Genomic DNA, 26,260 nt, shown 5'->3' on the forward strand with positions numbered 1-26,260 from the left:
CATCCATCTTGCCAATGCTGAAGTACGTTACCCCTTTAAGATAGTATTGGCTATGACTTAACGGGAAATGCTAGACTAAGACAGTCTTCTCTGCTGAAGTATATATATATATACACACACACACACACACACACACACACACACACACACACACACACACACACACACACACACACACACACACACACACACACACATACACACACACACACACACACACACACACACACCCCCACACACACACACACACACACACACACACACACACACACACACACACACACACACACACACACACACCCACACACACACACACACACACACACACACACACACACACACACACACACACACACAGTACAGGTCATCAAGTTTCTTCTGGTCATCAAGCCTGCATTTATTTGATCAAAAATCTCAAATAAATACATTTTTAATATTGTGATATATTATTACAATTTAAAATAATTGGTTTTCAATGTATTATACTTTAAATGATCATTTATTTCTGTGATGCAAAGCTGAATTTTCAGTGTCACATGATCCTTCAGAAATCATTCTGTATGATGATTAGTTTTCAAAGATGGAAACAGTTCTGCTGCTTAATATTTTTTTTTATAACCTGTGATACTTTTTTTTTATAATACTTTGATGAATAAAAAGTAATAAAAAAAAGAATTAAAAAAAAGCAAATGTTTTAAAAATAGAAATATTTTGTAACAACAATATACACTACTGGTCAGTAATTTGGGGTCAGTCTTTTTTTTAAATAAATCAATAGTTTTATTCAGCAAGGATGCGTTAAATTGATAAAAATTGATAGTAACGGAGATTTAAATTATTTGAAAATGTTTTTATTTTGAATAAATGCAGTTCTTTTCAACATTTTATTCATCAAATATATTAGGCAGCAGAACTGTTTCCAACACTCATAATAAATCAGAATATTAAAATGATTTCTGAAGGATCATGTGAGAGACTGGATGTCACATGTGACATTGAAGACTGGAGTAACGATCCTGAAAATTCAGCTTTGCATCACAGAAATAAATGATAATTTAAAGTATAATAAAATGAAAACCAAATATTTTTAATTGTAATAACATCAAAATATTAAAAAAACATTCTGCATTTTTTATCAAATAAATGCAGGCTTGATGAGCAGAACAAACTTGGATGGATGGATGGATGGATAGAAGGATGGATGGATGGATGGATGGATGGATGGATGGATGGATGGATGGATGGATGGATGGATGGATGGATGGATGGATGGATGGATGGATGGATGGATGGATGGATGGATGGATGGATGGATGGATGGATGGATGGATGGATAGATAGATAGATAGATAGATAGATAGATAGATAGATAGATAGATAGATAGATAGATAGATAGATAGATAGATAGATAGATAGATAGATAGATAGATAGATAGATAGATAGATATTGAGATGCGGGGTAGAGTTATGAGGTTTTAAGTTTGAGGATCTAGTCACAAGATTTCATAAAAATACTTTTAAAAACCCACAGGAAGACACAAAGGGTGACCAATATTAAATTAATTTGTAAAGTAATTGTCTTATAGCGATTTAGCATTAGATTATATTAATTAAAATATATATACAATATATATATATATCATCCTCCCACCCACCCAGGGCGTGCGAGCATGTGCCTAGAATGCCTAAATATCTGACCTCTGTATTCCAAATGTGATCAATCAGAATCAAGTATTTGGATAGCTGTTTAATAAATATGTAGAATACATCTACACTGAATGATGATGCTGATGCAAATATAGTTGAACAACAAAAGTGTTCATCACAATAGCAATCCACATGGTAGATGTCACCAGCTGTTCTGCAGTCTATATTGGCCTGCTCTTCAAGTAAAGGAAGAAAAAAAGGAGTAACCTAGATGAGAATTTTGTGCTTCAGTGGCTATTGAAAGATGAGGCAATAAACTGCTAAACTTGAGTAATCACACTCTCCCCAAGGAATGTCTCAAATGGGGATGGTCAAAAACCTTGAAATTTGAGCCCCTCGCACACGGCCCGGCCCGGAGCATTTGATGAGATTCATTATTGTAAGGGAGCTGAATACAAGTGTCTTCTGATTACAAGATCCTCCATTAAAAGTTCCCACCAGTGTGCATTTCCATGCCGCAACGTCAATGGGATTAAAATCTCAATTCAGCCCCAGTCAATTCTCCAGTAACAAGATTTCATTAAATGTAGGCAGGGAGGTAAATGGACTCGAAAGCATCGAAACAGCTGGCGTATAAATTATAGAAATGTGCTTTCTGCTAACTGAACACACCTTCGGCTTGCAGACGCATTATTATTTAATGTTCGGAGAGTCTGATTTTATGTAAATTGGAGTCATCCTTTTTCTCTCTCTAGGCCCCTTCTCGGTGCCAGGTATTCTGAAACCAGGCACGGGGAAAGATTATGCAAACCAATTAACATATGAAAATAACATATTAATATACTGTCTGTGAACTGTGTCCAATCAGTTCCTTTTCACTGGCGTGTGTACAAAACAATTAAAATTAAATTTATACCGCTTTTTCCTTAACGTATTCCGTCTCGCGAATGGAATCACTGAGCAAGCGCTGAGAGAAGTTTTACAGGCCTCGCGCTCTCCCTTAAAGGCACACAGACTTTTCAGGGATATTTACAAGAGCCTGTGCTAATAAATTCTCATCTTTTGTTTGCTCCTAATGGTGTGCACCTCTAAAACAAAGCAGTGAAATCCATAGTGGTACCCGTGTGCTAATGAAGGGCGTATATTATGCTGGCCACTAATTACCGCCTTTCCATAAATAAAACAGAAGACAATCAATTAGCCGAGAACGCTCGTCTTTGTTAGTCATGGGCAGCAGGTTCCTCTGGGCAAAAAGAGCTTCTGCAACATGAGGGTCTCTTCAGGGTGCAATTTCGAAATGGCCAGGAAGAGGACAGATAAATCACATTTCGAATGTTGTTCCTAAAAGCTCTTCCGGCAATCCACTTTGACTCACTGGGATTACAAGTAAATTAATACCTATGCAATTTCCCAACCGCCAGCACCGAAATATTAATGCAAAGAGCAGAAATGTCCTTCTCCATGGGCGAGTGCTAGGCAAAAGAAACCAACATGTTATTATTGTAACCTTTTAGAGCAGCTCCGCTAAAAAGCTCCTCTCTTTCTAATTCAGAAATGGTGACTCTCTTATGATGTCCCACATGCTAGCCGACTGATGTAACACACTTGATGCTGACCAGACCAGGGCAAATCAGTGTGCATTAACAACAAACCTAGAAAGATTGTATCCAAATGATGGGAACATTATGCAGGCTATGGGCCAGGCATCACTGACCACCATAATGCATAATTTGAGCATTAATGTAATTTACATTTTAACACAGGCCCCTGAGTAAACTGATTAGTAGATGCTTATCTCCTAATGTGAAGGGGTTGTTGCGACAGTGACATGTGAGGGGATATAGGCAGGATTACAGCCAGCCAGGTCTGGGCCTTCCTGGACCACAGGACCGGTGTGTCTGGCACACTCTAAACACGGCCTTCAAAATCAAATGGCTGTCATTCAATTTTATGTAGCAGGACCCATCGTTGCTTTTTTAGCTTCAACTACCTTTAAAGAGATGGTACGGGCAGCAGGAAGTCTTTTTTTATAAAACACAGTAAGACACCGTAATGTCGGCACGCCGCTCACATTGGTCAGTCCATGAGAAAATGAATGGGAAAATAAATGAATTTGGGAGAGCAATTATTCATCTGGCATTTGAACATTTAATAAAAGCACATTTTCCTCCATCAAATGTCTTTTATCTGTGTCCCAGCAGACTTCTCTTTTTATGGGACAAATTAGCGCTTGGAAAAGATGGCAGAAGCCCTTTAAAAAAAGTGCGACAAAGTTGCAGTCCCATGATGCAACGCTCCCAGTGGTTACATCTGCTCCACTCTTTCATCTCGCTCTATTGTTAGGTGGGAGCTGTCACACTAGGAGGAGAATTGGTGGCTCTTTCCCACCCCCAAGTCCTCCTTTTCCCCCATTCCAGTAGTTGGCAGGGTGGCAAACCCCATACAAAGGCGAGTGTACCGGGAGCATGGAGGGGAGCACCGTTAGAGGGAAAACAGTTTGGGAATTAAGGTCATTAATTTTCCACTTTCAAGGGCTGCCACACAGACGGAGATAAAGTCAGCATAAATATTCTGCACAAGTTTCCCCTGTTTTTCTCCTCTCCCCTTTTCTCTCTCTCTCTCTCTCCCTCTCTCTCTCTCTCTTTTTTCATCGGCAGCCCATTTATCTCCATACTGTCAATTAGAGGCAAAAGCAAAGAACTAATTAGGAACTGTGCAATTTTAATTAGCTGTTTTGATAATTAAACTAATTGGTTCCCTTGTGTTTCTGCAATGTGCGCCGAGCACTTTTTTGATATCTGGGCTGCAGATTTCCCATCCGTTGGTTAATTAGTCACTTTTGCATTAAAAAGGAGCCTTTCTTAATAGCCTTAATTTGCAGTTGAAAAGAGAATCTACCATCAATAATTTGTGTAATTGGTAACCGTTTGATTGTAATTTAGAGGCACGGCCGGACAGCTCTGCATGTCTAATTCTTAATGACTGGGATTAAAGTTGGATTAAATGTTTGGGAAGAGGATTCTTTGCCCCCAAATGACACCTAAGCTATTTTTGACTAGTCCCATTTGGAATGAGTAGGTGGACTGCAAATTGCTGTTTCGTGCAATCAAACGTTGAGGAGCATATTCAAGTGGTAAGGCTCTCTAAGGTCATAGGCAGTTTTTTGGATTATACCGAAAATGTTGTTGTAACAGGAAGGAGAGCTGAAAAAGGCTCTTGCTAGTTCACTTAAAAGTGAACATGCATTATGCAGCCACTAGGAGGGGCTACATAAACTGTCAGAAGAGTAAACAAACAACTATGTCCACTGCTTCAACATATTGCACTATACTATTAAAAAAAACATACTGCATCCATTATACAGCACAAAATTAAACTGAACTCAGTGCTAGAATGCCGAATATGTGCCCCCCCCCCCCCCCCAAAAAAAAACAACAACCTGGGAAACCAATTACAATTATACTGTGATGAAGCATCATTGTCGCACATGAAATAAAATCCTGAGTGCTGCCCATCAAATGAAAGAAAACGAGGGCAACTTTCAACTGGTATTTGAATACATTGAAGGCAATGCAAGCAAGCACCATCCATCATGAGCATCATTTATCTCATTTATCCAGATATCATCACAACAGGCCTCTCGGAGTCTTTCCTCCGAGCAGGACTTTCCATTGAACGCAGTTAGAGAAAAGTACCATGTCTGATATTGGTTTATAATCAGCTTAACCATTATGAAATATAGGAGAGGCTCGTGTTCAACCTCTCCCTGACTCCACCATCCACTGATTGTTTGCCCCAGGATAAATGGGAACCCAACTCGGCTCTGTGCTATCTGATTAGGTAGGGTTAATTACTGTAGTGTGTTTTTGAACTGGCTGTATGTGAGCCCCAGCAGTAAATAGATGGGCCTGCTTAATTCCCAATCAAAAATGAATTTTAATTAACTCAGCAGCACAAGGCCCACACTCCAGGATGGTTTCCAGTCACAGCTGACCCCGCATGCAGTGCACCATAGAACACGGATACATTCTAGGCCTCCTAATAATAAAGAAACAATGGATCGCTCCATCACTGACCATCAGCAAAGAAGGGGAGCAAGATACGTGTCACTGCACCGGTGGAAGTAATTCCTAGTGGGCTTTATAAGGAGCCAGAATATCACAACCTGATGTTTTCTAATAATGAACCACTCAACAGGCTTACAACTCACTGTCAGTCAGAAAACGGCCCTTAAAATATAGAACGTATGTTCTGTTCATATTTAATCAGATTAATCTTTTTTGTAAGAAGGATCTTAACAACATATGGCTTTTTAAAACACTTAGCGGCACTTATAGAGACATGCCATGTTATTGTTTCAGGAGGTCTTTTGTTGCCCAGCATTGAACAACAAGGGGCCACGCTTTCCTTGTTCCCTCGGTTTGTTGTGATTGGATTAATTGGGTGTCATTCACTTCTGCAAGAGGTCAGCAGACATACATTTGTGGTCAAAAGTCATCCATCTATCACTGTGCAGAAATGAAAAGTCAGACATGTCAAGCAAGAGAGGAAGAGAGCAAAGGCTCAAACAATGGTTTTTAGGGGCAGGGTAATGTCCCGATCTGCTAAGGTTGCGACAGCCTATAGTTTGAATTAAACTACGCATGAATGTCTGGGGGCATAGTAGATATGAATTACGATTTCATAATTTATGTCTACTCATCACCTTCGGGGAGATCCAGATCTCAAATACATTAAACAAGGCACATTTTCATCTCTACTTTGACAAGGGTGTAAAATAAAAGTGAAGGAAAACTAGTATGCCAGATTACTTGCTAACAAACAGAGCACTTGTAACCTCTGCATCTCCCCTAATGGTTAATCTCGGGTGGATCTCTGCCTTGACTGGTTAAGAGCCTCCGCAGGGCAGGTGAAAGCCCCAGCAATTGCCCACCATGAAACAGTAACACTTTTATCAGTGAAGTAACAGCTAACAATTATATTACCAGAGCCAAACGCGGTCTCCTATCTCACCGCTAATCAAAACACAGCCCATCTGTTGTGTTGTTGCTCTCGAAATGAATGTTTATCTGAATATGGAAAGCGAGTCGTCTAGCCGATCATACACATCCAGTGGAAATATTATAGCGACAAGAATGAAGAATGTGAACGAATTAGATCATGAGTATTATTCAAAATGTTTTTAAAAGCTCAAACCCTCTTTTCTCTGTTTATAACACACATCACAATCACACAAGAACACACGTACACACACATCCCCCAGTGAGCACTTCACATAAATACACACACACACTGGGAAACACACACATACACACTTTCCCTTAGCTGTGCTTTTGTGTTTTGTCAGAATTAATGAGAAAAGTTCCCTTGCCCTAGGGGTAATTAGTGTCCTTGGAGTTAAATAAGCTAATACTTAGACACCTCTGGCACAAGCAATTATGTTTGTGTATTGAATAATTGATTCAAAGAGGGGGGAAGGGCTGCTAATCAGATCTGAGCATAATGAATTGATTTAATTAACAGGGGAATCCGTGGCTCTCTGGGAAGCGCGCGCATTTATTCAGTAGCAGGAGCGCGCGGAGCGCATAAATTGGGTGAGAAAGGCAGCGTGAGCATGCTGTTAGGAGTTGTCAGCCTCAGAATTGGATTTCTTGAATATAGTTACAGTTTCGGAGCAAATGAGAACTGGGAGGAACACGTTTCTACTCCAAGAGCTTCTTCGCGGCAGCTCAATTTAAACGGGCGTTTAAATTAGATTTGAGTTAGTGTAGTCGTTTCATTTTCGCATGGAATGCACCGTGGCGTCTCACTTTAGTTTTAGACATCGTTAATTGCAAGCGTGGATATTACCGGTACTGACGCGCTGCGTACACGAACACAACTGAGGGGACATCGCTGCATATGATCTCCGAAATACATTAAACAATAGAATAATAACAGACATACATATTCTTCTCTACATGGCTTTCCGTCTCTGAACAGCGGAAAACCACACAGACGAGCCTGTGTAATCAAAGCTTGTGGCAGCAACACGGACGATTATTATTTTGTTGTTGCAAAGCAGTTTCTTCTCAGAGACGCGAGCGGCGCGCGCAGAAGTGTGCTGGAGCCGAGAACGGATCGCCTGGAGCCGGACTCCTCGCTCCTCAGGACGATGGTGTTAGACAAGGAAGAGGGTAAGTGCACGGATGATTATGAGTGCATTCATTTGCTCTATACGACTGTGAAGAACGCAGGACAGTAAGGAAATGCAGCATTTAGCGTCCATTTTCTCCCCGAACGGCACTTTCATGCTCCAGTTCGTTTGTCATATCAAACGAACACGTTCGCTCGTCAGGTTCACATGAGGGGGTTAAGCGCGTACGGTAGCCTACTCTAAAGAATTCGAGTCGGAAGAGACCTACAGAATGCGGTGTACTTCTCTACACTGTCCCCGTTTATGAAATATGATATTATCTGCTTAAAAGACGTAGACAGAGCTGAACCATCGTTGCTATTCACTGCAGTATCACTTAGCGCTCGTGCAAATCTGTGAAGTTACGGAGATGTTTTATTCGCAGCGGCTGCCCTCGCTCACAGGTGAGAGCTTTTGAACCCTAACCCTTGCTGATCTATTTTATCACTAAATTGATATCACTACATTTAGTTAAGCGACGTTGTGTTTTTACATATGAGCAAGTCACGTCTGCACTATATACGCTGCACTCTGGTTCCTATGGAAACCGTTTATAAACTTTTCTTTCTTTTGTTGCTGACAAGTTTTTGGTGAAGCTGAATCCCTTTTTTGTGCATTTTGATATACTTCCTTAATGGTGTTGAGAGAGGGGGGGGGAAATCCCCACAAAGCGTCTCTGACCTAAAATGCCTTTCTTGTCATCTTTCATGGAATATTGTCATCACACACATTTAGTTTTAGCCAGGGGCCCTTTCCCCTCTAAAGTAATGGCTTGCATTGCAGGCTCATATTTATGTTTGAAAATGGATATTTCATATCTCTTTGAGCCAACCATCCTTTCACTAACCCATCTAAAAACCAATAAAGGGACTGCCGTAGAAACATAAATTGGTCTGTCTCGCTCAATCCATGTTGCGCTAATGTACCCAGATTAACTCAACTGTAAATTGTCTCCTTTGGATGTCTGTCTTGCTAAAAGTTCCTCATATGATTCATGATTGAGATTGCTTTTAACAGCTATTGGCTAAGCAATATGGTAAATGTACAAGGTGATGCAAATGGCATTAGTAGGAGAGGATGCACAGGAGCATGTAATGCAGTCAATACTACATTAACTACTGATGCCCAATTACAGAAGCAGGGAGAGTGGCTTTTAGGAGCATTAGGACTTACAGAAAAGCTTAGATCACCTGCTGCTCATTGCCTAAAAGCTTCACCCTTTGCTTGCTGGTGCCGACCAAATGCGCTGGCATTTTGGCAGGGATGGGGAGGCAGCTTGGATCTCTCTCTCTCTCTCTCTCTCTCTCTCTCTCTCTCTCTCTCTCTCTCTCTCTCTCTCTCTCTCTCTCTCTCTCTCTCTCTCTCTCTCTCTCAAACTTTTAACTAACACATGAACAGGCAATGTTCAGAGAAGTTCTGACGCTATTAAAAGGCTATAGTCTGACTCTAAATATATCAGTTGAGATAAAGTATCCTCCTAGTTCGGTACATCTTGTGCTGAATTCAAAGTGAGAGAAGCTAATGATTAAGACAAATTGAACCAAGCCTTGTGAAAAAATATAACCATATGCATAAACCCTCCTATTCGTTCACATCACCCATACGCCTCTGTATAAGTCATATTTAGAGGGAAAAAATGTTCTCCAAACAAAATGTTTTATAATGCGGCAATTCTGAAAATTACAGATGCCAGTGTCAGCTCTATTTGGTTTCCATCAACAAACTTTCAAAGGGTCTCAATGTGACTGTCCAGCAATAGAAAGAATCCTGTTACCTTCTCTCTGACATCATCAGGGGTACAAAGTAGTTTTTACTATTTTTACTACACACTAAGCTTGTTTTAGTTTTCTGACCTAAAATTCACCCTACGCTCTTAGGAAGCTTTATTAGGAAGTTTCAAAATATGTGCGTTTTTCTATCTGAAATATTGGGTCATTCATATCTCAGTTCTGTGTACTATGCGATGATGTACTAAGTGCAGAAGATTGAAAGTAGAGCATTGTAGTGCTCGTAACAGGGTTTTGCACACTTGATATTATTGTACTACTATTACACGGCCTTCCTAAATGATCAACCCTTTCACATTTCAGCATTGCAGGCTTTGTCATCAGTGGTCCATGCATTGGATTTGATCCTTGTGCAAAAAAAAAAAACCTGTACGGCTTCCAGGCCATGACACAATACGGTACTTGCTCTTGTACTTTCTTGTCATGACTTGGAGGATGGAGTGAGGAAATGTGTTCAGGTACAGAACAAGCACAACTCCTTTTCATGACTACCTTTAAATAAAAGAAGCTCTCGGTTGACTTTTAATTCTCTCTGGAGAAATATGCTATTCAGCCATTTTCTTTCCCTTCAAGGTATTTAAAACTATCTGGATTGGGAGGAATAATTGGGTCCTCATTGTGGACTTGTTCAGGATTGATCATTCGCATCGCTGGGCTCTCTAAGAACCTGGTGAAGAGAAAAGAACACCGTTCTATTCTTCATCCTGATGATAAATTCTTGGTTACCGTTCACAGTTTAATTTACGAGCCATGCGAGCCGACTGACCAATGAAATCTGTTTCGTTCTAATGCATGTATTTGAAATGCAATGTTTCAAATGAATACTAGACCCCGGATCTGTCTGTCGCTGTAATAAAACTCGGGGGCTTCAGGCACCAGTTTTTATTTTGAAAAAATAAGAATTGCTTCATTCTTTACTTGAGTTACCATGGTAATTCTGTCTCGTAGCAATTTTATATTGATTTAGAGAGTGGACGGTAATATTTCTTTTCTGTTATTCCCCTTTCTGTGGGTTGATTTCTAATTTCCACTTGGAGATTACTTTTATACATTCCTTAAGTCCTTTTCACTTTTTTCATCCTGCAAGGTAATTTTCTCTCTTGTATTTGCTATTTTCTCAGCTTATTGGCTTGTTCTTACTCTAAATTAAACTTGCCAATTTCAAATATTGAAATTACATCAATGTTTCTCTCGCCCTGGGTCTCTCGCAATATTGCGCCTGGATTCGGGGCCTAATGCTTGTGTTCCTGCCACTTATATTGCTTCAGCCTGAAGAAATTCCTACTTTATAAACATTTCCTCCTGATGCAATTACAGTTCAATATATCTGCAACTGATGTGTCCTCAAAATAGAGATCCGTCATTGCTGTGTGGTCTTAAATTGCTATGCTCTTTTCGTGACTATGGTTTTGAATACATGATGGTCTGACACATTTTGATAAAGTTGAAATGATAAACATTACAAGGGGTGATGCATCCTTTTCAAAGGTACAAAACTGGATGGCTCGTCGTACAGTTTTACAATAATTGCATGCAGGTTCGTTGCTTAAATCCTGTGGGCCCCCCTCGTCTCAGGACCCGGGATAACCCTGTTGACGAGAATTAAACTGAGCAAAAGAGACAGAATCCAGATCTTATGCGATCGACTAAATGTACAGTTCACCGAACTCATTTCTGTCTCCGTCCCAAGGCACTTGATCACTATCAAACTTGTGCTTTCTCACATCAGTGACTACAGATGTATATCATTTCCCATAATTTCACCACAACTCAAAGGGGACCTGACTAAAGACGAAGGTTCTGAGAGAGTGGGAGTTAAAGTTACGATGCAAATGGTTGCATTCATCAGAACCGCTTACTAGCTCAATCACTTTCCCTTCACGTGCTATGTTTTTTTATTAAATTAAATTGTACACCCCAGGACGTTTACATTTCTAAACGCTGTCAAACATCAAGGGACCTGGCTAAGGATCATGTCGCATCCATACAGTCTGTCAGGACGGCGTGTTTCTATGAACCCTTCCCAGTCTTGCTTCTACAGTATTTTCCTGTGTAAAGATGTAGTTATTGGACCGTTTTTAAATAATTTTTGAAAAGCTCCAAGGACGTACAGTCCATCATTGAAGCATTGGGAACACCGAAAACCTTTTATAACATCCTCAGACATGCTGCCAGCGAGATGAATCGTCATTTTTAGGCTACCTTTTAAAATGTCTCGGAGCAACCTTATCTTTCACCTTGAGTCCTGAGACGAATGCAGACAGGTGCAGTGTTCAGTAAAAAAAAAAAAAAACCTTAAAGCTGAACAAGAGATGTGCAGAAAACAATATCAAAAGTGTTTTGTCTATCGTATGATGATTACTCTCATCAGCCCCATCCAAATTTTGCTTCGTTTAAAATCACACAAAAAAGCTGTTTTTGCTACAAATGTTTTCCTTTTTTTTTTTTTCTTGTTTCTGCTCTTGAATTCTCGACAATAGTAGCTTCTCCCAGTGGACATGCTCCAAGTAATAGTACATATGCTCTGCTGAAAAAGGGATATACAGCTACATATTGATGATTTTACACTAGGTGGTTTTTAATTTACTTTCCTTTGGTCTTTAGACCACGTTATTCCCTCGTGTCACCTTGTCGCAGCACCTCTCGCTAGCACGTCTCGCTGCAAGGGTGAGTTGCTTCGTCTATTGCATTTGTGTGCGATCACTTTCTCTTTCCACTCACACACACTCTGCTTCTCTTGCAGCAGGTCGTCACACTTGGCTCCATTTCATCAGTCCCTCTTCCATTCCTGTATTTATTTATTTGTTTATTTTTTCCCCTCCTCCCTTCATCTCTCATCTTTTGCGTCGGTTGTCCTGTGAAGCTCTAGGAATGTTTCTTTACCACTGACTGCGACCTACAGCACTAGGTAAAGAACGCCACCGTGACCTACAGCTCGACACATGCACGCAATTTTCTCAACGAAGTTCTGCTGCTGCACTTTTGAGTGTTACTTTTTGGCATGACCTTCTTGTTTTAAAAGGTTTAGCCTTTCAAAAAAAAAAGTACAGGTGGCCATGCTAATGAAATAAATGACTAGCATACTTTGCTTAAGGTCTCATCCTCCCTGCCAGCTCTTTCGGTCCGCCAGAGACACTTTTATAAACTCCTCATTAACCTTATCACATTCTGTAACTTGATAAAAGCTTTCCTAATGATACCTACACTGATATCCCACATTTAGCTCTAATTAAGTTAGAAAGTGCAGCTTGAGGTATCATAGCCAATCATTAGTGTTGCCTTTTTTTATATAAATGTTTTTATATAAATTTTATATAAAAACATGATTCTGCATACCTCACCTTGCTGTCTTTATCCTGTAAATATCAACTGACTTACAAATGATAAAACAAGGAAAGATTCCAGACATGAGTTGTGAAAGGTATTTAGACTCAGAAAAGGAAAGCATTGTGAATGTTTATGAGGGTGCGCTATGCACTTATGAATGATTAATGTAGAAATAGAATCTTGTGGCATAATTGTAACGGGGTCTGTTTATGCATGAGAGTTTCCAACTTGTTATACATTGATCTTCCATTATGCCTATTAGTTGAAAGGCCTTTTTTAATCCCTCCTGAAATGTTCCCTAGATACATATTCACAAGAGTGTGTTTACCGGAGAACTGCATGCACACAGATAACCGTTGTGTTGTTTTTAGAATGGTACAGGGGTATGTAGGCATGTGTACACACCTGTGTGTGGGTACATGTTTACTGTATGCATTAGCTTGCATGCATACGTGTGTTTGCAATTGGTTTGCATGTGCAGAACTTATTTACTGTGTATGTTTATAACATGTTTTAATGCAACGCAAAGAGAGCCCTAGTCATCATTATAGCTGATGTGCATCTGTGTCTTGCAATGGAGCTGTTGAAGATTACTGAATAACGGTGTGCAGTAAGAATTCAGAAATGAGTAATGTACACTGTTCAATATATGATTCAGTTTGACATTTCCTGGTGTGTGAGGGAGGATGGCTTTGATGTTTTGGGAGATTGTGACCTCTTGACTCTGGAATCATAAAAAAACCTACTGTACATATATGAATTATATTTTTTATATATATATATATATATATATATATATTAGATCGCCAAGTACACTTTTTTTTTTATTACAAACTAAATACTATGCATTTTTGCTTTTAAAGGCAAAAACACACATTTATTACCATAATACCTTTATAATACCTTTTTTGGGGGTGCGGTGGGGAGATTGGGGAGATGGGGGGGGGGGTGTCTATGGATTCAATTCATCAGTATTTGTAATGCTGACTAGGTCACTGTTATAAATACAGGAAACATGTATGCCAGAGGGTTTTTCTTTTCTATTGGGACAACATAATGAAAACTCCCCCCAGCTCAATAAACTTTCCATATATATGCCACAAACCGATAATAACAAACCTCATGTAAAGTACTTAAGAAAATAGTTGGGAGAGAGAAATCCAATATAGCCTGTGTAAACACATTCCATCCAAATATTACATGGATATTAAAATCTATTCCTTTTTTAATAAAAAAGCCACAACATATAAGGGAGGATGCTGTTAGAGAAAGCACTGCAGGGAGGCTGGCAAATGGAAACTCAGTCCACTTAATGAGATACCAACTTCCACAACTCATTGGCTGACCTTCGATAAATCAAATCTTGAATACCTAATTAAAGGCAGTGATTGCTGGTTAGTTTGTATTGTTCCTTAAAGGGGAAGGACACAGTATTGGTGAGGTTAATTTAATCGATGCTCAGCGCGAGGGTTCTGATCTGTTAGAGTGGCAGCTGTGGTCCAAAGCGCTTGGCCACTCTGCTCCGCTTTAATTGAAATTGGAAACTGAGCACAGGCAGAATAATACTGTCCAGCCCCCTTTCTGCCGGCCGCTGATTTTACCCTTTCTTGACACATTTAAACGTGACGGTCTCCTGTGCACGGTTGGCGCTTATAATGGAGTGGCCTTTCGATTGAACTCTTGAATTCTCCAGCAACGTCAATAACCTTGTATGGTGTGTCCATTCAATCATATTGCTTTCAATGCCGCTATGGAGAAGATTAGAATACACAGCCATTTACTCATCTAAACATTTCTTCTAAATAAAATCAACAGTATACATTGTTTAAAGATAATTATGATTAGACACAAAACTTATTCCATTCTAGAGAGATAACGCGCGTGCGAGAGGTTACAATTTTGACCAGTAACTGCAAGGTAATGATTTTTCATAATCATCATTTCATTATTTTCTAAATGGATCAATACTAGGACTGGAACTATCAAATGTATTTATTTTATTTTTAAACCAATAAGTAACTAACTAATCTATGTTTAAACTTTCATTCCTAATGATTATAAATCACAAAAGATGAGGTTTATTTAAGATGAGATGTAGGCCTAATTCGGAAGTGTTTACTATGGCTGCGTATAGTAGTAATTCACAGCAGATTTACAGTAGTAGTTGCTTGTGTGAATCCTGAAATGTTTTGTTCATTCAGGAGATTTAAAATGGTGCGTGCAACCAGATCAAGAAATAATTTCTTAAACGGGCATACGTTTTGGTCTGGTACAGCCACGGGACTAGTACTATTACATATAAGAGAGACGTTTTACTCACATAAGTTTGTTGCACCATTCCTGTCGGATCCAATATAAAAGGCAAAAACATTGTGTCTGCAAATCCAGTACTTGAGACTTGTTTACAAACGATTCCGTGATGAAATGAAGCGAACACACAAACGTTCTTCCCCACGTGAGCTGAAACTTCATAAAAAATAAAGTATCACACATTCCTAATATTATGATCCGAAGGAAGCTGCAAATGTTCTTCCACAATACTTGCTATATTCTTCCACATGTTTATTGCTGCTGGCTAGTCATCCAAACAGCTCCATGAGTCTGTGGGCAGGGCTACTGAATTACACGTTCTGTAGAGGTGTTTCGTAGTGCTATGACGTAAGAATGAAGCTCACAATCGTTTTCCTGAAAAGCTTTTCTAAAAGCTTTTCTTTAACTAAAAAGGAAGTTTTCAGCTCTAAAACTTACAGGATAATCTTATTATCATGACCTTTTATATATCAAAAGCTCAAGGCAAAGTTGATTTCTCAATTCATCAACCCTTTAAAGGTAACCATCTACACACAATAATAATAGTAGTAGTAGTAGTAGTATTATTACATTGAGAGACATTGCTAAATCTACTGTACAACAGTATCCTAATATATTTCTGTCAATTTCTGTGCCATTCTGTGCGTTTATGATTTGACAATATTTTTCTCAAATAAAACTGTAAATGCTTATGCTCATGTCATAGACTGTAAAAAATATATCCTCATATAGTGACACCGCAGAGCTTAAAAAGACGAGAAGCGAGTATCACGTGTACGCGGCAAATGAAACCGCGCATCTGCGCCATTCATTCACACAGAGAAGGATTCATTTTTAAATATTTTTTGCGGTTTAATATTCAATTAATTAGCGACTTAAAGCAGCTGTCTATTATTATTGGGTACTTTGACATCCCCAAATGTAACCGTATTAGGCACAAAATATGGGACTGACATGACAATAATATATATATTGTCTGTAGATGCTCCTGCATAGAGATTGTGCTGCTGTGGCAGGCCTATGCCGTTTTTTTTGTGTGGTTTTAATCGATTATGTCGACGCGTCATTTTGAATAAAAATTCAATATTATGCAATATGGATACTAAATATTAAATATCTAAAATATTGTGAATAACTCTTCAATATTGTGCATTGTACCCACAACCTCACAGGCTTAAAATGCTGTAATTGTGTACTGATCAGAATATAAAACGAGTATCTGAATATTTGTTATTTGGGAATGAGATATGAGGCTCTAAAGTTTGGATGAATGGGAAACTGTAGCATCGACAACTTGTCAAATGGCCATAAAATACTTTACGTAATGTTAAGGACACCTGATTAATGCTGTTCACCTGATTAAGCCTCTACAGTAAAGGCTGGTCCCAATGCAATTGGCCTGCAAATGAAACATAACTGTCGCAATCCAAACCCTGCTTCATTATTTACCCCATAAGGAGATGGGCATCGGAGAGAGTGTTCGAGTGACACAGAGGCCCCACACACCAACAAATACCCCCCGTGGAGGATTTGCATTATTCAGCTCTAAACGGGGCCCAAATGGAGTTGTGCTGCATGTCGTTTCCTCCATTTTCAACCTTGCAGCATGGTTCTGAATGGCACACCTGTCTCCTGGCATATCTTTTGAAACACTAAATGTGTAGTAATTGCTGGGAGAGGGGAATTTCATACATCACTCCCTAACCTTGGGAGTGACACAAACTTTAGAAGGCCTACATTTATGCCTAGCCAAATGCATTTTTAATGTTTGCTAAAAAGTGTTGGGGCATCATTGTGCGACGGATGGCGGAAAGAGGCTCTGACGGTGCTAATGGTTACATTCTTGCCAGGAGTCAGATAAGATTGTCCTCCCTTTTTTTTCTCAAAGACTGAAAAGATTTGGAGGGAGAATAGATGGATTTATTCCGTTATTCAGATGCAAATGCAATCTGTGGGAAAAGAGGAGAAAAAATGAATTGAGTTCATATATATATGAAGAGTCATTCATCAGCGGGGAATATTGACAGTTTATGCCTTCCGGTGGAGTAAATGGGTAGGCTGCCGACTCTAAGATCCATCTAAATGAAGACCCAAAACAAATGCGCACTCCAGGTCTACTGTAGAGAACAACTTCCAGACGGGTGGCGCTTGATTGGCCAAATGTGAGGTCACACACCTCCCTATTCTTTCTCTATTGAGAGCCTGATTGTTCCACTAAAACTCTTCTAACCCCTGAGTCGGGTGTGCTCTCTCTCTCCTTTTGAACAAGATTTTCTGATTCTGGTCTGTCGACAGCTCACCTTTCAGAGCTGTTTTCTCACCATGCTAGCGAGTGAGCACCAAAGTGTTGGAACAACTTGCCTCTTGCAATAACACTGCCAGTTTTCGCACGTCTCCGAAATAAGCATTAATGAATTTAATTAGATAGCTGTTGCATATCTCTCTGATACATTTCTTTTAATTAACCCCATGTGAATAAATTAAAATTAATAGGACAAAGAAAAGTGTAGAGCAAAAAATAAATAAAACACACACGCACGCTAATGAAGTTATCTGTTAATTGGAATTGCATCTGTTAGCCAAAGCTTTAGCAGGGCACCAGGAGCTAACATTGTGTTTAATAAGCCTCTCAATCTCCTCATCCTAGAGAGAGAGAGCGAGAAAAGGCCTTGGATTCTAGCGCTGACTGCAAGTGTAAGAAATGCACCTCTGACGTGATGGAAATGACCGCCAGGGCTTGGAGAAAAGAAACCCCCTGTTTCCCAGCCCTGCTCTACCAAGACTCCCCACACTGCTGTGCTTGAAGCCAGGCCAGTGTTATTGCAGGCCTAATGTGGCTGCCTCATTTGGGCCGGATCAGAAGTAATTATGCTCGGGGAAAGTGGCTGCCGACCGCAGGGGTCAGGACACTTGTAACATGTGAAAAGAGCAATTATTCCCAGAGACAAAACCCTCCCTTATCCCGGGCAGTGCCAGGGTCACTGCGAAGGAGCAGTGCTGCGCCGTTTCACTGGGGCTTATTAGTGGCAGCAGGCTGCTAAAGTTTGCGAAAGTGCATCATATTAATGAATGGTACCCTCGCTCCAAACATACTGGTTGTGCCAGCCCTGATCTCTCGCCTTTTTCCATCATCTTTCTTTGTCAAATTTACTCCCTGGTCAAACTTTTCCGTTGAAATAATCATAACAAGCTAAGATAGGCATGATTTAATTAAGTCTTGAAAATATGTATTTGCATCCACTTTACCTTTATTTGCCCAAAAGCTACAACGGAGTAAACTATATTCTCCTTGTGTGCTGCATCATGCCCACTAAACATACAAATCAATATGTTCCAGATAATTCTGTACTGGGCTTATCAACTTGTATCAAGCTCTTTATTCATTTGTCTGTTTCAGCTGGCATATTCTACCTGACATTATTACCAGATGTGTTTTGTCTTGGCAGTGAAGGAGAATGAGTGTCTACAGGCTCAATTACAGTAATGATGTGGACTGATTGAAAGGAACTGATTCACGCAGACAATGGTAGGACATCTGCCTTAGTTCCCATTAACCTCTTCATGGCAGTCTGACAAATTCTAGTCCAGATTGCCATGACTGCTGTGTTTATAGAGCTTACATGCAGACAGAACCAGCTCCTATGCACGAATGGAGCTAACGCAGCAGTTGCTAGTAGTTTTTATATAGTCTGTAAACTTCAAAAACTTTTCATGAGTATTTGGCATTATAATCTGGAAATTGATTAATTAAAATAATTAACATGCTGTGTGCTTTAGCTTTCAGTAAAACATTGTCAGAATTGACATTAAAAGTCATACACCTTTAAACACATATAATTAACTTTTTAAACCATTTAAAGGGATGGTTAACAATTTAATTAAATTAATTTAATTTAAATTAAATGGGGGGGGGGGGGGTCATAGAAATGTAAAAAAACAGCTTTTGCCTATGACAGTAAATGGGGTCAAAAACAACATTGGAACCCTGAAGGGGTTCCCATTGACTTTTATAGTATTGACAAAAACAACAACAGCATTAAGGAGAGAATGGCAGAATTTATTTTACTCTCCTTTCTCTTTAAGCGTATTCTTTTAAAATGCTGTATCATGAAGATCTTGAAGAAACCAGTTTGATCAGGGTCAGGTAAACCCCAAATATGCCTAATTTTATTAAGACTTTTTAACCACCTAACTTTTTTTTTTTTTACATTTTATTTTTATTTTTATAAACTTACTTCTGCCCATTCCTATAATTCCCCAAATCTCAACACCATCCATTCAATAAGGAAATATGCAATTCAGGATTACATCTGCCCGCTAGTGCTTATCAAGTCCACAGAGATCATCTTCATCACATGCCTTGGAGACATGCCGTTAATATCACCACAGACCTCTCCCATCCCTGTCACCACCTAGACTCCCTTATGGCAAATGGTTCAGCTCAATCAAAGACTACAACCTCCCAAAGCTTGATCAGCGTTCATTTGTCACACAGTGGCCTTCTGGTCCAATCTGTCTCAGCCACCATACACTCCTCTCCAATACGCTTTCCTGCCTCTTTTTAGCGTACTACCTTCAATTTATGAGGGTCTCTTAATCGCTTTTGGAATCAGACCCGTATTTGAACTAAATTTGTTGCATCTTTTAACTAAAACTCTGTACTGTACATGCAAACTCTCCTGTAATTAAAAGCAGTTCAGACACTTTTCATTCACTGCTAGTGTATAATATTTTGCAGAACTCTTCTGCTCCATGCATGCAGTACTGCTGTCATACATGAAAAATCATGCCAACAGCTTTGCGACAGATGACTGCCTGTAATCCCGCATACATCTGTAGTTCAAGTCTCCAGCACGTTGTCCTTCTAAATTGGTCCTTTTCTCAGATGTTTTGTGGTCATGGTCATAGTTTTTGCCATTGAGGTTTGTTTAAGGGCATTGTGGGATCCATATGCATGTTTTTATATGCAGAAAATATAAAGAAATTCATTATTTACTAATGTTGTTCCAAACCTAATTCTTTTTTTTTCTTTTTGTGGAATGCCAAAATAAGATTCATAAGACGGTGTTGGTCTATTTTCATGCAAATTATATAAAGAATGACGGAACCTACGTCAAAATATAATGTTTCATTAAAGTAGTCTGAGCTGTGTATTTTAAGTCGCATTATAGCTTTGCCGTAAGTTTTTAGTTAAAGAAAATGTAATTCAAGTGCAAGTTATTCAATGATTTTGCTTATCTGATCTAAACTAATTTAAGCCCATTTTATGAACCAGAAATTAAAAAAAAAATCTGACTCGAATGATTAATTCACAAATTAGGTAGGCGGAATCAGAACTAAGATGTATACACTAAGTTCCTCACATAAATCATGACACAATGGTGGTGAGGGGGGACTAAAAAAGGTGTTCTGAAGCAAATCGATGGGTTTTTGTAAGAAAAATATCCTTATTTAACACGTTTTAAAGTCAAATATCTAGCTTCCAGCGGACTGCTTACGGAAAAAGCGTAACCGGTGCGATGGCGACGAAGCATTTTAAACTGCAAAAGGCGTTACACTTTCTTCGTAAATTGAATATGGAAGGCGGTAGAACCCGGTTCATTATCAGGCACTATTAACTTTTCTTCATTCAAAGAAAACTGCGCGCGAGTCGTCTTTGCGCTCAAATGGTATAAAATCACATTAAATTGCACGTACAGGAAGTGATGAGCGGAATCGAAATGCGCGTTTCTTATCAAACTATTTTAGAACCGGTTCTTGATACCCATCCCTATTTTCCAACAAAAAATGTCTTGGTTGTATGATATTCATTACAGATAATATTACTTTGAGATGTACATTTTTGTATACAGTAGTCATATATTTGTCATATTTTTTTGTTAGAAACAATTTTAGTTAAACCGAACTTGTGACAGTAAAATATATTTCTCAAATGAAACTGAAAAGCTTGTAAAGTGACCCAAAGCAGCTCTGGAGATGAAGTGCATGTGTTCATAGATTAGAAGGGCAGATGATGAAAACACATGTGCGAGTTTGTGTATCAGACAAAACCACTCTGTTTGTTTACACAGAGACTCACAGAAATCACATATTAGCAACATAAACTGACTGGCCATCATCAAATTTATTTCTTCTTTAGGATAGGCTGTTATTAATCCATATCAAATATAAATTTCCAGATCTTATTGTTATTTTTACGTAAATTTGATTGTAATCTTTATAGGATATCGTTTATCGCCCTAAAGTCACTCTTCCTGATCTAACATTCAAGCCTAAACTTTGTATCATCACTGGCTTTCACAGAGTTCTCATTAGAAGACCCAATAAAGGAAAGACTCATACAAAGACAAACAAATTATTTACTCTTAATCCAACCCCAACCCCCATAGATATGATAATTGTGATACTGGGAACACTTTAAAATGATTCCTTGACTTTTTCCCTCTTGCTCTAAACCTTAAATACATCAAAAGAGTACCACATTGATTTGATTTTTTTGATATCCACAAAAATGGAACTTGAAATGAAGGCCTACATAGAAACTGGATCCTATCTTTATAATGGAAAGTACATGGTCTGACAGTTTCAAATGCAAAAACGCATCCGTACATATTCGACTGAGATAAGGTATTTAAAGGGTGGATGGGGAAAGAGGCAGATGACAGGGTGCACACCAATTACTAATAGCGACTGATTTTCTTCCCTCCCTTTTATTTGTTTGGGAGAAATGTTTGACAAGGCAAGCGCTGCCTCTTGAAGGAAAAAATGCGTCTACTGTTAGGATATGAATCAAGTGGCAGATAGCAGGATATGCTTTTTTTGTGACATGGAATGACACAGGAAGGTCAGCAGCACTTGTATCGGTTAAATGGATTGGATTAAGTGGGAGCTGCCTCTTCAGTTTGCGTCTCCGTTTATAATGTTCCCCTTTTTTGTTCTGCAGGCCAGAAATGGGGGAAGGGGCTACTACTGAGATTCCAAGCTGTTCAAAGAATGATGACAGGTGCACTCTTCTGTATAACCTCAAAATACCAGTTTGCTGATGTCAGAGTCAACATTATGTACTTTTATTCAGTCATTTACTCTGTCGTTTTAGGTTTAAAATGTGCTGAGGCTATATAGGGCTTCTAAAAGCATATCTCAGCTGGCTCTTTTTTGGAAAACAACAAGAGGTTTCTCAGAGATGGCAGAAACAAGATGATTAGCTCAGACAAAATACGGCGCCATTCAACTAACTCATCCTGGAGATTGCTCTAGCCTGGTGAGACAGAAAGTGTTAGCCGCTTTAAATCTGGGTTAGGAAACCTGTCACGATGTGACGTGTCGTTAAGTTACCAACAAACCTGAATTCATCCAGGTAATTACAAAACGGGAATGCTCCAAGGTTTCTCGTATATGGTTTACTACAGAAAGGGTTAAACTCTTTACGGCTAACTTTTTCTTCAACCAATGTGTGTGTTGTTAAAAGGTGGGTGGAAAGGGGGAGGGGGGGGTGGCCTAAACCAATTATGCGTGGTTCTCCTGAGGTGGGGGAAACGACCTTTGTGTATAATTAGTTCTCTTATTTAAAGCAAAGATTTTGAATAGAATAACTAATTAGCTGTCATAAAAGGCAAATTAAAGATTTTTGTGCCATCCCTTGGGGAACTGAAGGAGCCTGATTCCCAAGCTCGTTTCCGTCTCGTACGCACTCGCGTACAAACACAGACACACTTTTTTCCTCACAGACGAGCTCTCTCTCTCCTCATTAAGACTGTTTCTAGTTCCGTAGAAGGCTGACAGGAGAGCACTGTTGGCATACCTGCAGAGTGCACCTCTAACAAGCCATGAAATGCAGGTAGAAAACGACCGCCCTCAGCTAGTGTGGCTTCAATTTAAAGGCTTTTTACCTTCATTTATACTGAACATTGGTATTTATAGCGAGTTTTGTGATCCTAATGCGGCGGCTTCAAGGGGCCCATATTGGGGCCGGAGGAGGGACGGGGAGGAAGCTGGAGGGGGAAGCACACCACTAATTGATGGCTCCCATCAGTGGCACTAGACCAATTAGCTTCCCTCTTTTTCCAGTTCTGATAAAGAAATAAGATGGTTGAATACCACCAGAGCTCTTATTCACATCCAAGTCATAAATTTAACTAACAAGCTCTCTCTCTCTCTCTCTCTCTCTCTCTCTCTCTCTCTCTCTCTCTCTCTCTCTCTCTCTCTCTCTCTCTCTCTCTCTCTCTCTCTCTCTCTCTCTCTCTCTCTCTCTCTCTCTCTCTCTCTCTCTCTCTCTCTCTCTCTCTCTCTCTCCACAAAATGCTAATTATATTATATTCATAGGACCACTGATGTGTGGACAGTCTGGAATCATTGAACAAATCTGAATCCAATAAATGACCATGTGCTTCACAGAGGGAAAATGTGAGACTGAGCAGGTACTAGATCTGTGGCTATTCAGAATTGAACTGCAGTCTGCTAAATTTAAATTATACTAATTTGGCATCTACAATAGAGGTAGCAAACAGGATGGAGAATTGCAATTCAAATTTAAATGGAAGGAAGTAGAAGCAAATGGAATTGTTTTTGGTTTTTTACTCAAAGTTAAGTTCATAAAGACAAGTTTAGTTTAAGGTAAGTTTGTCAAGTTGAACACTGGGTTTACAAAGCCTTATCTGAAAGTTTGGAAAGATTCAGAAATTTGTCCAACCTTGCTAAACCTCCCTAAACTAAACCTCCCCTGAAAGTACAGTGCAAGGCTATCCAGTTAGAGTATACACCAAAATAAAGAAATAAATAAATAAACATTAATATGCTGATAGTTGCATGCAGGATAACGGATAATGGAGTTCATGCCCACTGGCGTACATTTGTTGATCATGTACAGTAGAGCCATTACCGGACATTAAAGCTGAATAAGAGCTACTGCCTGTGACCTCTGCCATCAGGATACTCTTAACAGACATCTACAATGCACTAAAAATCAGCTAAGCACAAGCATTATATAAACATAGCATTACTGGGAAAATATGATTTTAAAGGGATAGTCCAAACAAACAACAAAATCAATCAAGTCATTAAGCTCATGCCTTTCCAAAATGTATGGCCCAAAAAATTATTTTTCAAAATTTTTTTGCAGAAGAAATTAGGGGTGGGACAAAATATCACTAGGGATATATATCGTTGTCCTTCTCCAAGCGATAAAAGAATCGATATGCTGCCGCCAAATATCAATGTTTTAATTAATAAAATAAGGTGCTTTTTAATAGATTTCCCTGCTCCCAGCTCCGCTACTTCATGGCTCCTCGAGGTGGCATTCAACACATGAATAAGGAAACCGTGAACAAGTTATATGATAATGATAATGATAATGAAACACGATAATGTCCAAAGTCTGGAAAGGCTGTTCTTGCAATATATTGATTATCGCAGAATTGCTGTGTTATCTGTATCATAAGCCATGTATTGAATCTAGGGCTGTGAATCTTGGGGTAGGCAGTGAAACTATTTGATTCACGATTAATAGGTTTTCGATCCCAAAAAGATTAGATTCGATGCAATTCTGCATTAAAAAAAAAACAAAAAAACATTTTTATATGGATTCATAGGATTATTCAAATTCTTTTCCCAATGTGTCTGTCATGGTGTAAATGTGTTCATGTTATTTGTTTTAATTATTATTACACTCTATTTTAATAGCCTATACAAATTGCCATTTGTAGAAATTTACATTGCCAAATGTAAAAAAGGCTTTAAAAGTTTTGTATAGAATAGTGTTAATGGCTACACAACCTTATTAAAGTGTTACAGGTAATGTACCTGTCTGTAACACTTCAATAAGGTTGTGTAGCCATTAACATGCAATGCTTCCATGGAGAGTCTAGAATATCATGCAATTTTCCAAATACTCCTATATGAATTTTTTTCCATGGAATGGAAAGAAAATCCCTCTTTGTTTTCATGATACAGAACATTTTCCTTATGATTCTGAAAGAAACCGCGCCGGGTGTCTACTGTTGCTATAGTAACGAACGCAACTTTAATGTGCATCCAATTTAATGTGCTCTAATTTCAGTTTTAAGGTGGTAGTCATTTTAGCAGTTTCCTTAGTACATTCAATTAAATTGATCATTCATCAGAACAGTGCGTATATGCATTTTATACACTTACATTGTGTTTGCTCCATCCATGCAATAAATGTACATCCTTGAATAAGCAGGGTTTTACTTCACCTGCTCAGGTAGCCTTAATGTATGACCCATTTCTGTAAATCTGTTTTATTTTATATTAAATATCGGTGACATTTCCACACAATAAAAGCTAATTATTTCAACAATAGTGTTGACTTGACAGTTGGCAATGGCTTGAGCGGTTGGACTTCCTGTCTTGATAAAGAGCTGTCATCTGCTTGTGAATAGCATGACCGTCCTGAGGAAAACTCAAACGTGGGCTGCTCAAAAATGTGTCGGTACGGACGGAGCGCAATCCAGTGAAGGTGGTAAAAAGTGCAGTGCGTGTCTAAAGGAGAGCTGTAAGGGCACAAATGATGCTGCAAAACGTCTCTATTAACTTGTGCATAATTTAATGTTTATACATTTTAAAGCACTGAAAAACTATCGAATTGCAACTAATTAGGTTCTTAGAATTTAAATTTACACAATTACTGACCGAAATCACGATTCAAAAATACATGTTTCAAGGTCGACGCATATGCATCGTCAGGATTTGTATTCGATGCATCGAGAAAACGAGGGAATATTTTCACACCTAATCGTATCATATTCTGAAGTACCCTGTGATTCTCACCCATAGAAGAGTCATACAGGCTTGAAACAACATGGGGGTGATTTAAATGACACAATTTAGATTTTGTGTGGACTGTTCCTTTAATTCCTCCCAAATACTTCATATCAACACCTTATTTTTAATAACAAATTCCTTATTTACAGAGACTGTTTTTATGCCTTTTCTGTACTGTAAAAAACTGTAAAATGACTAATGCTTAAATCAAAAGTCCAGATGATCTGTCTACAT

General features: G+C 39.0%; 1 protein-coding gene and 1 long non-coding RNA gene across 6 annotated transcripts in view; one reads left to right on the forward strand and one right to left on the reverse strand.

Moving 5' to 3' along the window:
• Window positions 1–26,260, reverse strand: part of LOC137084762 (uncharacterized) — a 138,595-nt gene that overhangs the window by 54,272 nt on the left and 58,063 nt on the right. The gene's annotated exons all lie outside the window — the stretch shown is intronic.
• The window catches only part of lmo1 (LIM domain only 1), a 31,140-nt gene continuing 12,080 nt past the window's right edge, over window positions 7,201–26,260 (forward strand). The window contains exon 1 of one of the 3 annotated variants that reach the window (XM_067442814.1): window positions 7,201–7,824. In XM_067442814.1, coding sequence (XP_067298915.1) covers window positions 7,803–7,824 — 22 coding nt within the window. In that variant the 5' untranslated portion in view covers window positions 7,201–7,802. Of the gene's footprint in view, window positions 7,825–7,979; window positions 8,228–22,226; window positions 22,251–26,260 lie in introns of those variants that run through there. The other 2 variants (XM_067442805.1, XM_067442821.1) reach the window with 2 other exon arrangements.

Source organism: Pseudorasbora parva, chromosome 1 (assembly GCF_024679245.1).
Source record: "Pseudorasbora parva isolate DD20220531a chromosome 1, ASM2467924v1, whole genome shotgun sequence".
NCBI classification, from domain to species: Eukaryota; Metazoa; Chordata; class Actinopteri; order Cypriniformes; family Gobionidae; genus Pseudorasbora; species Pseudorasbora parva.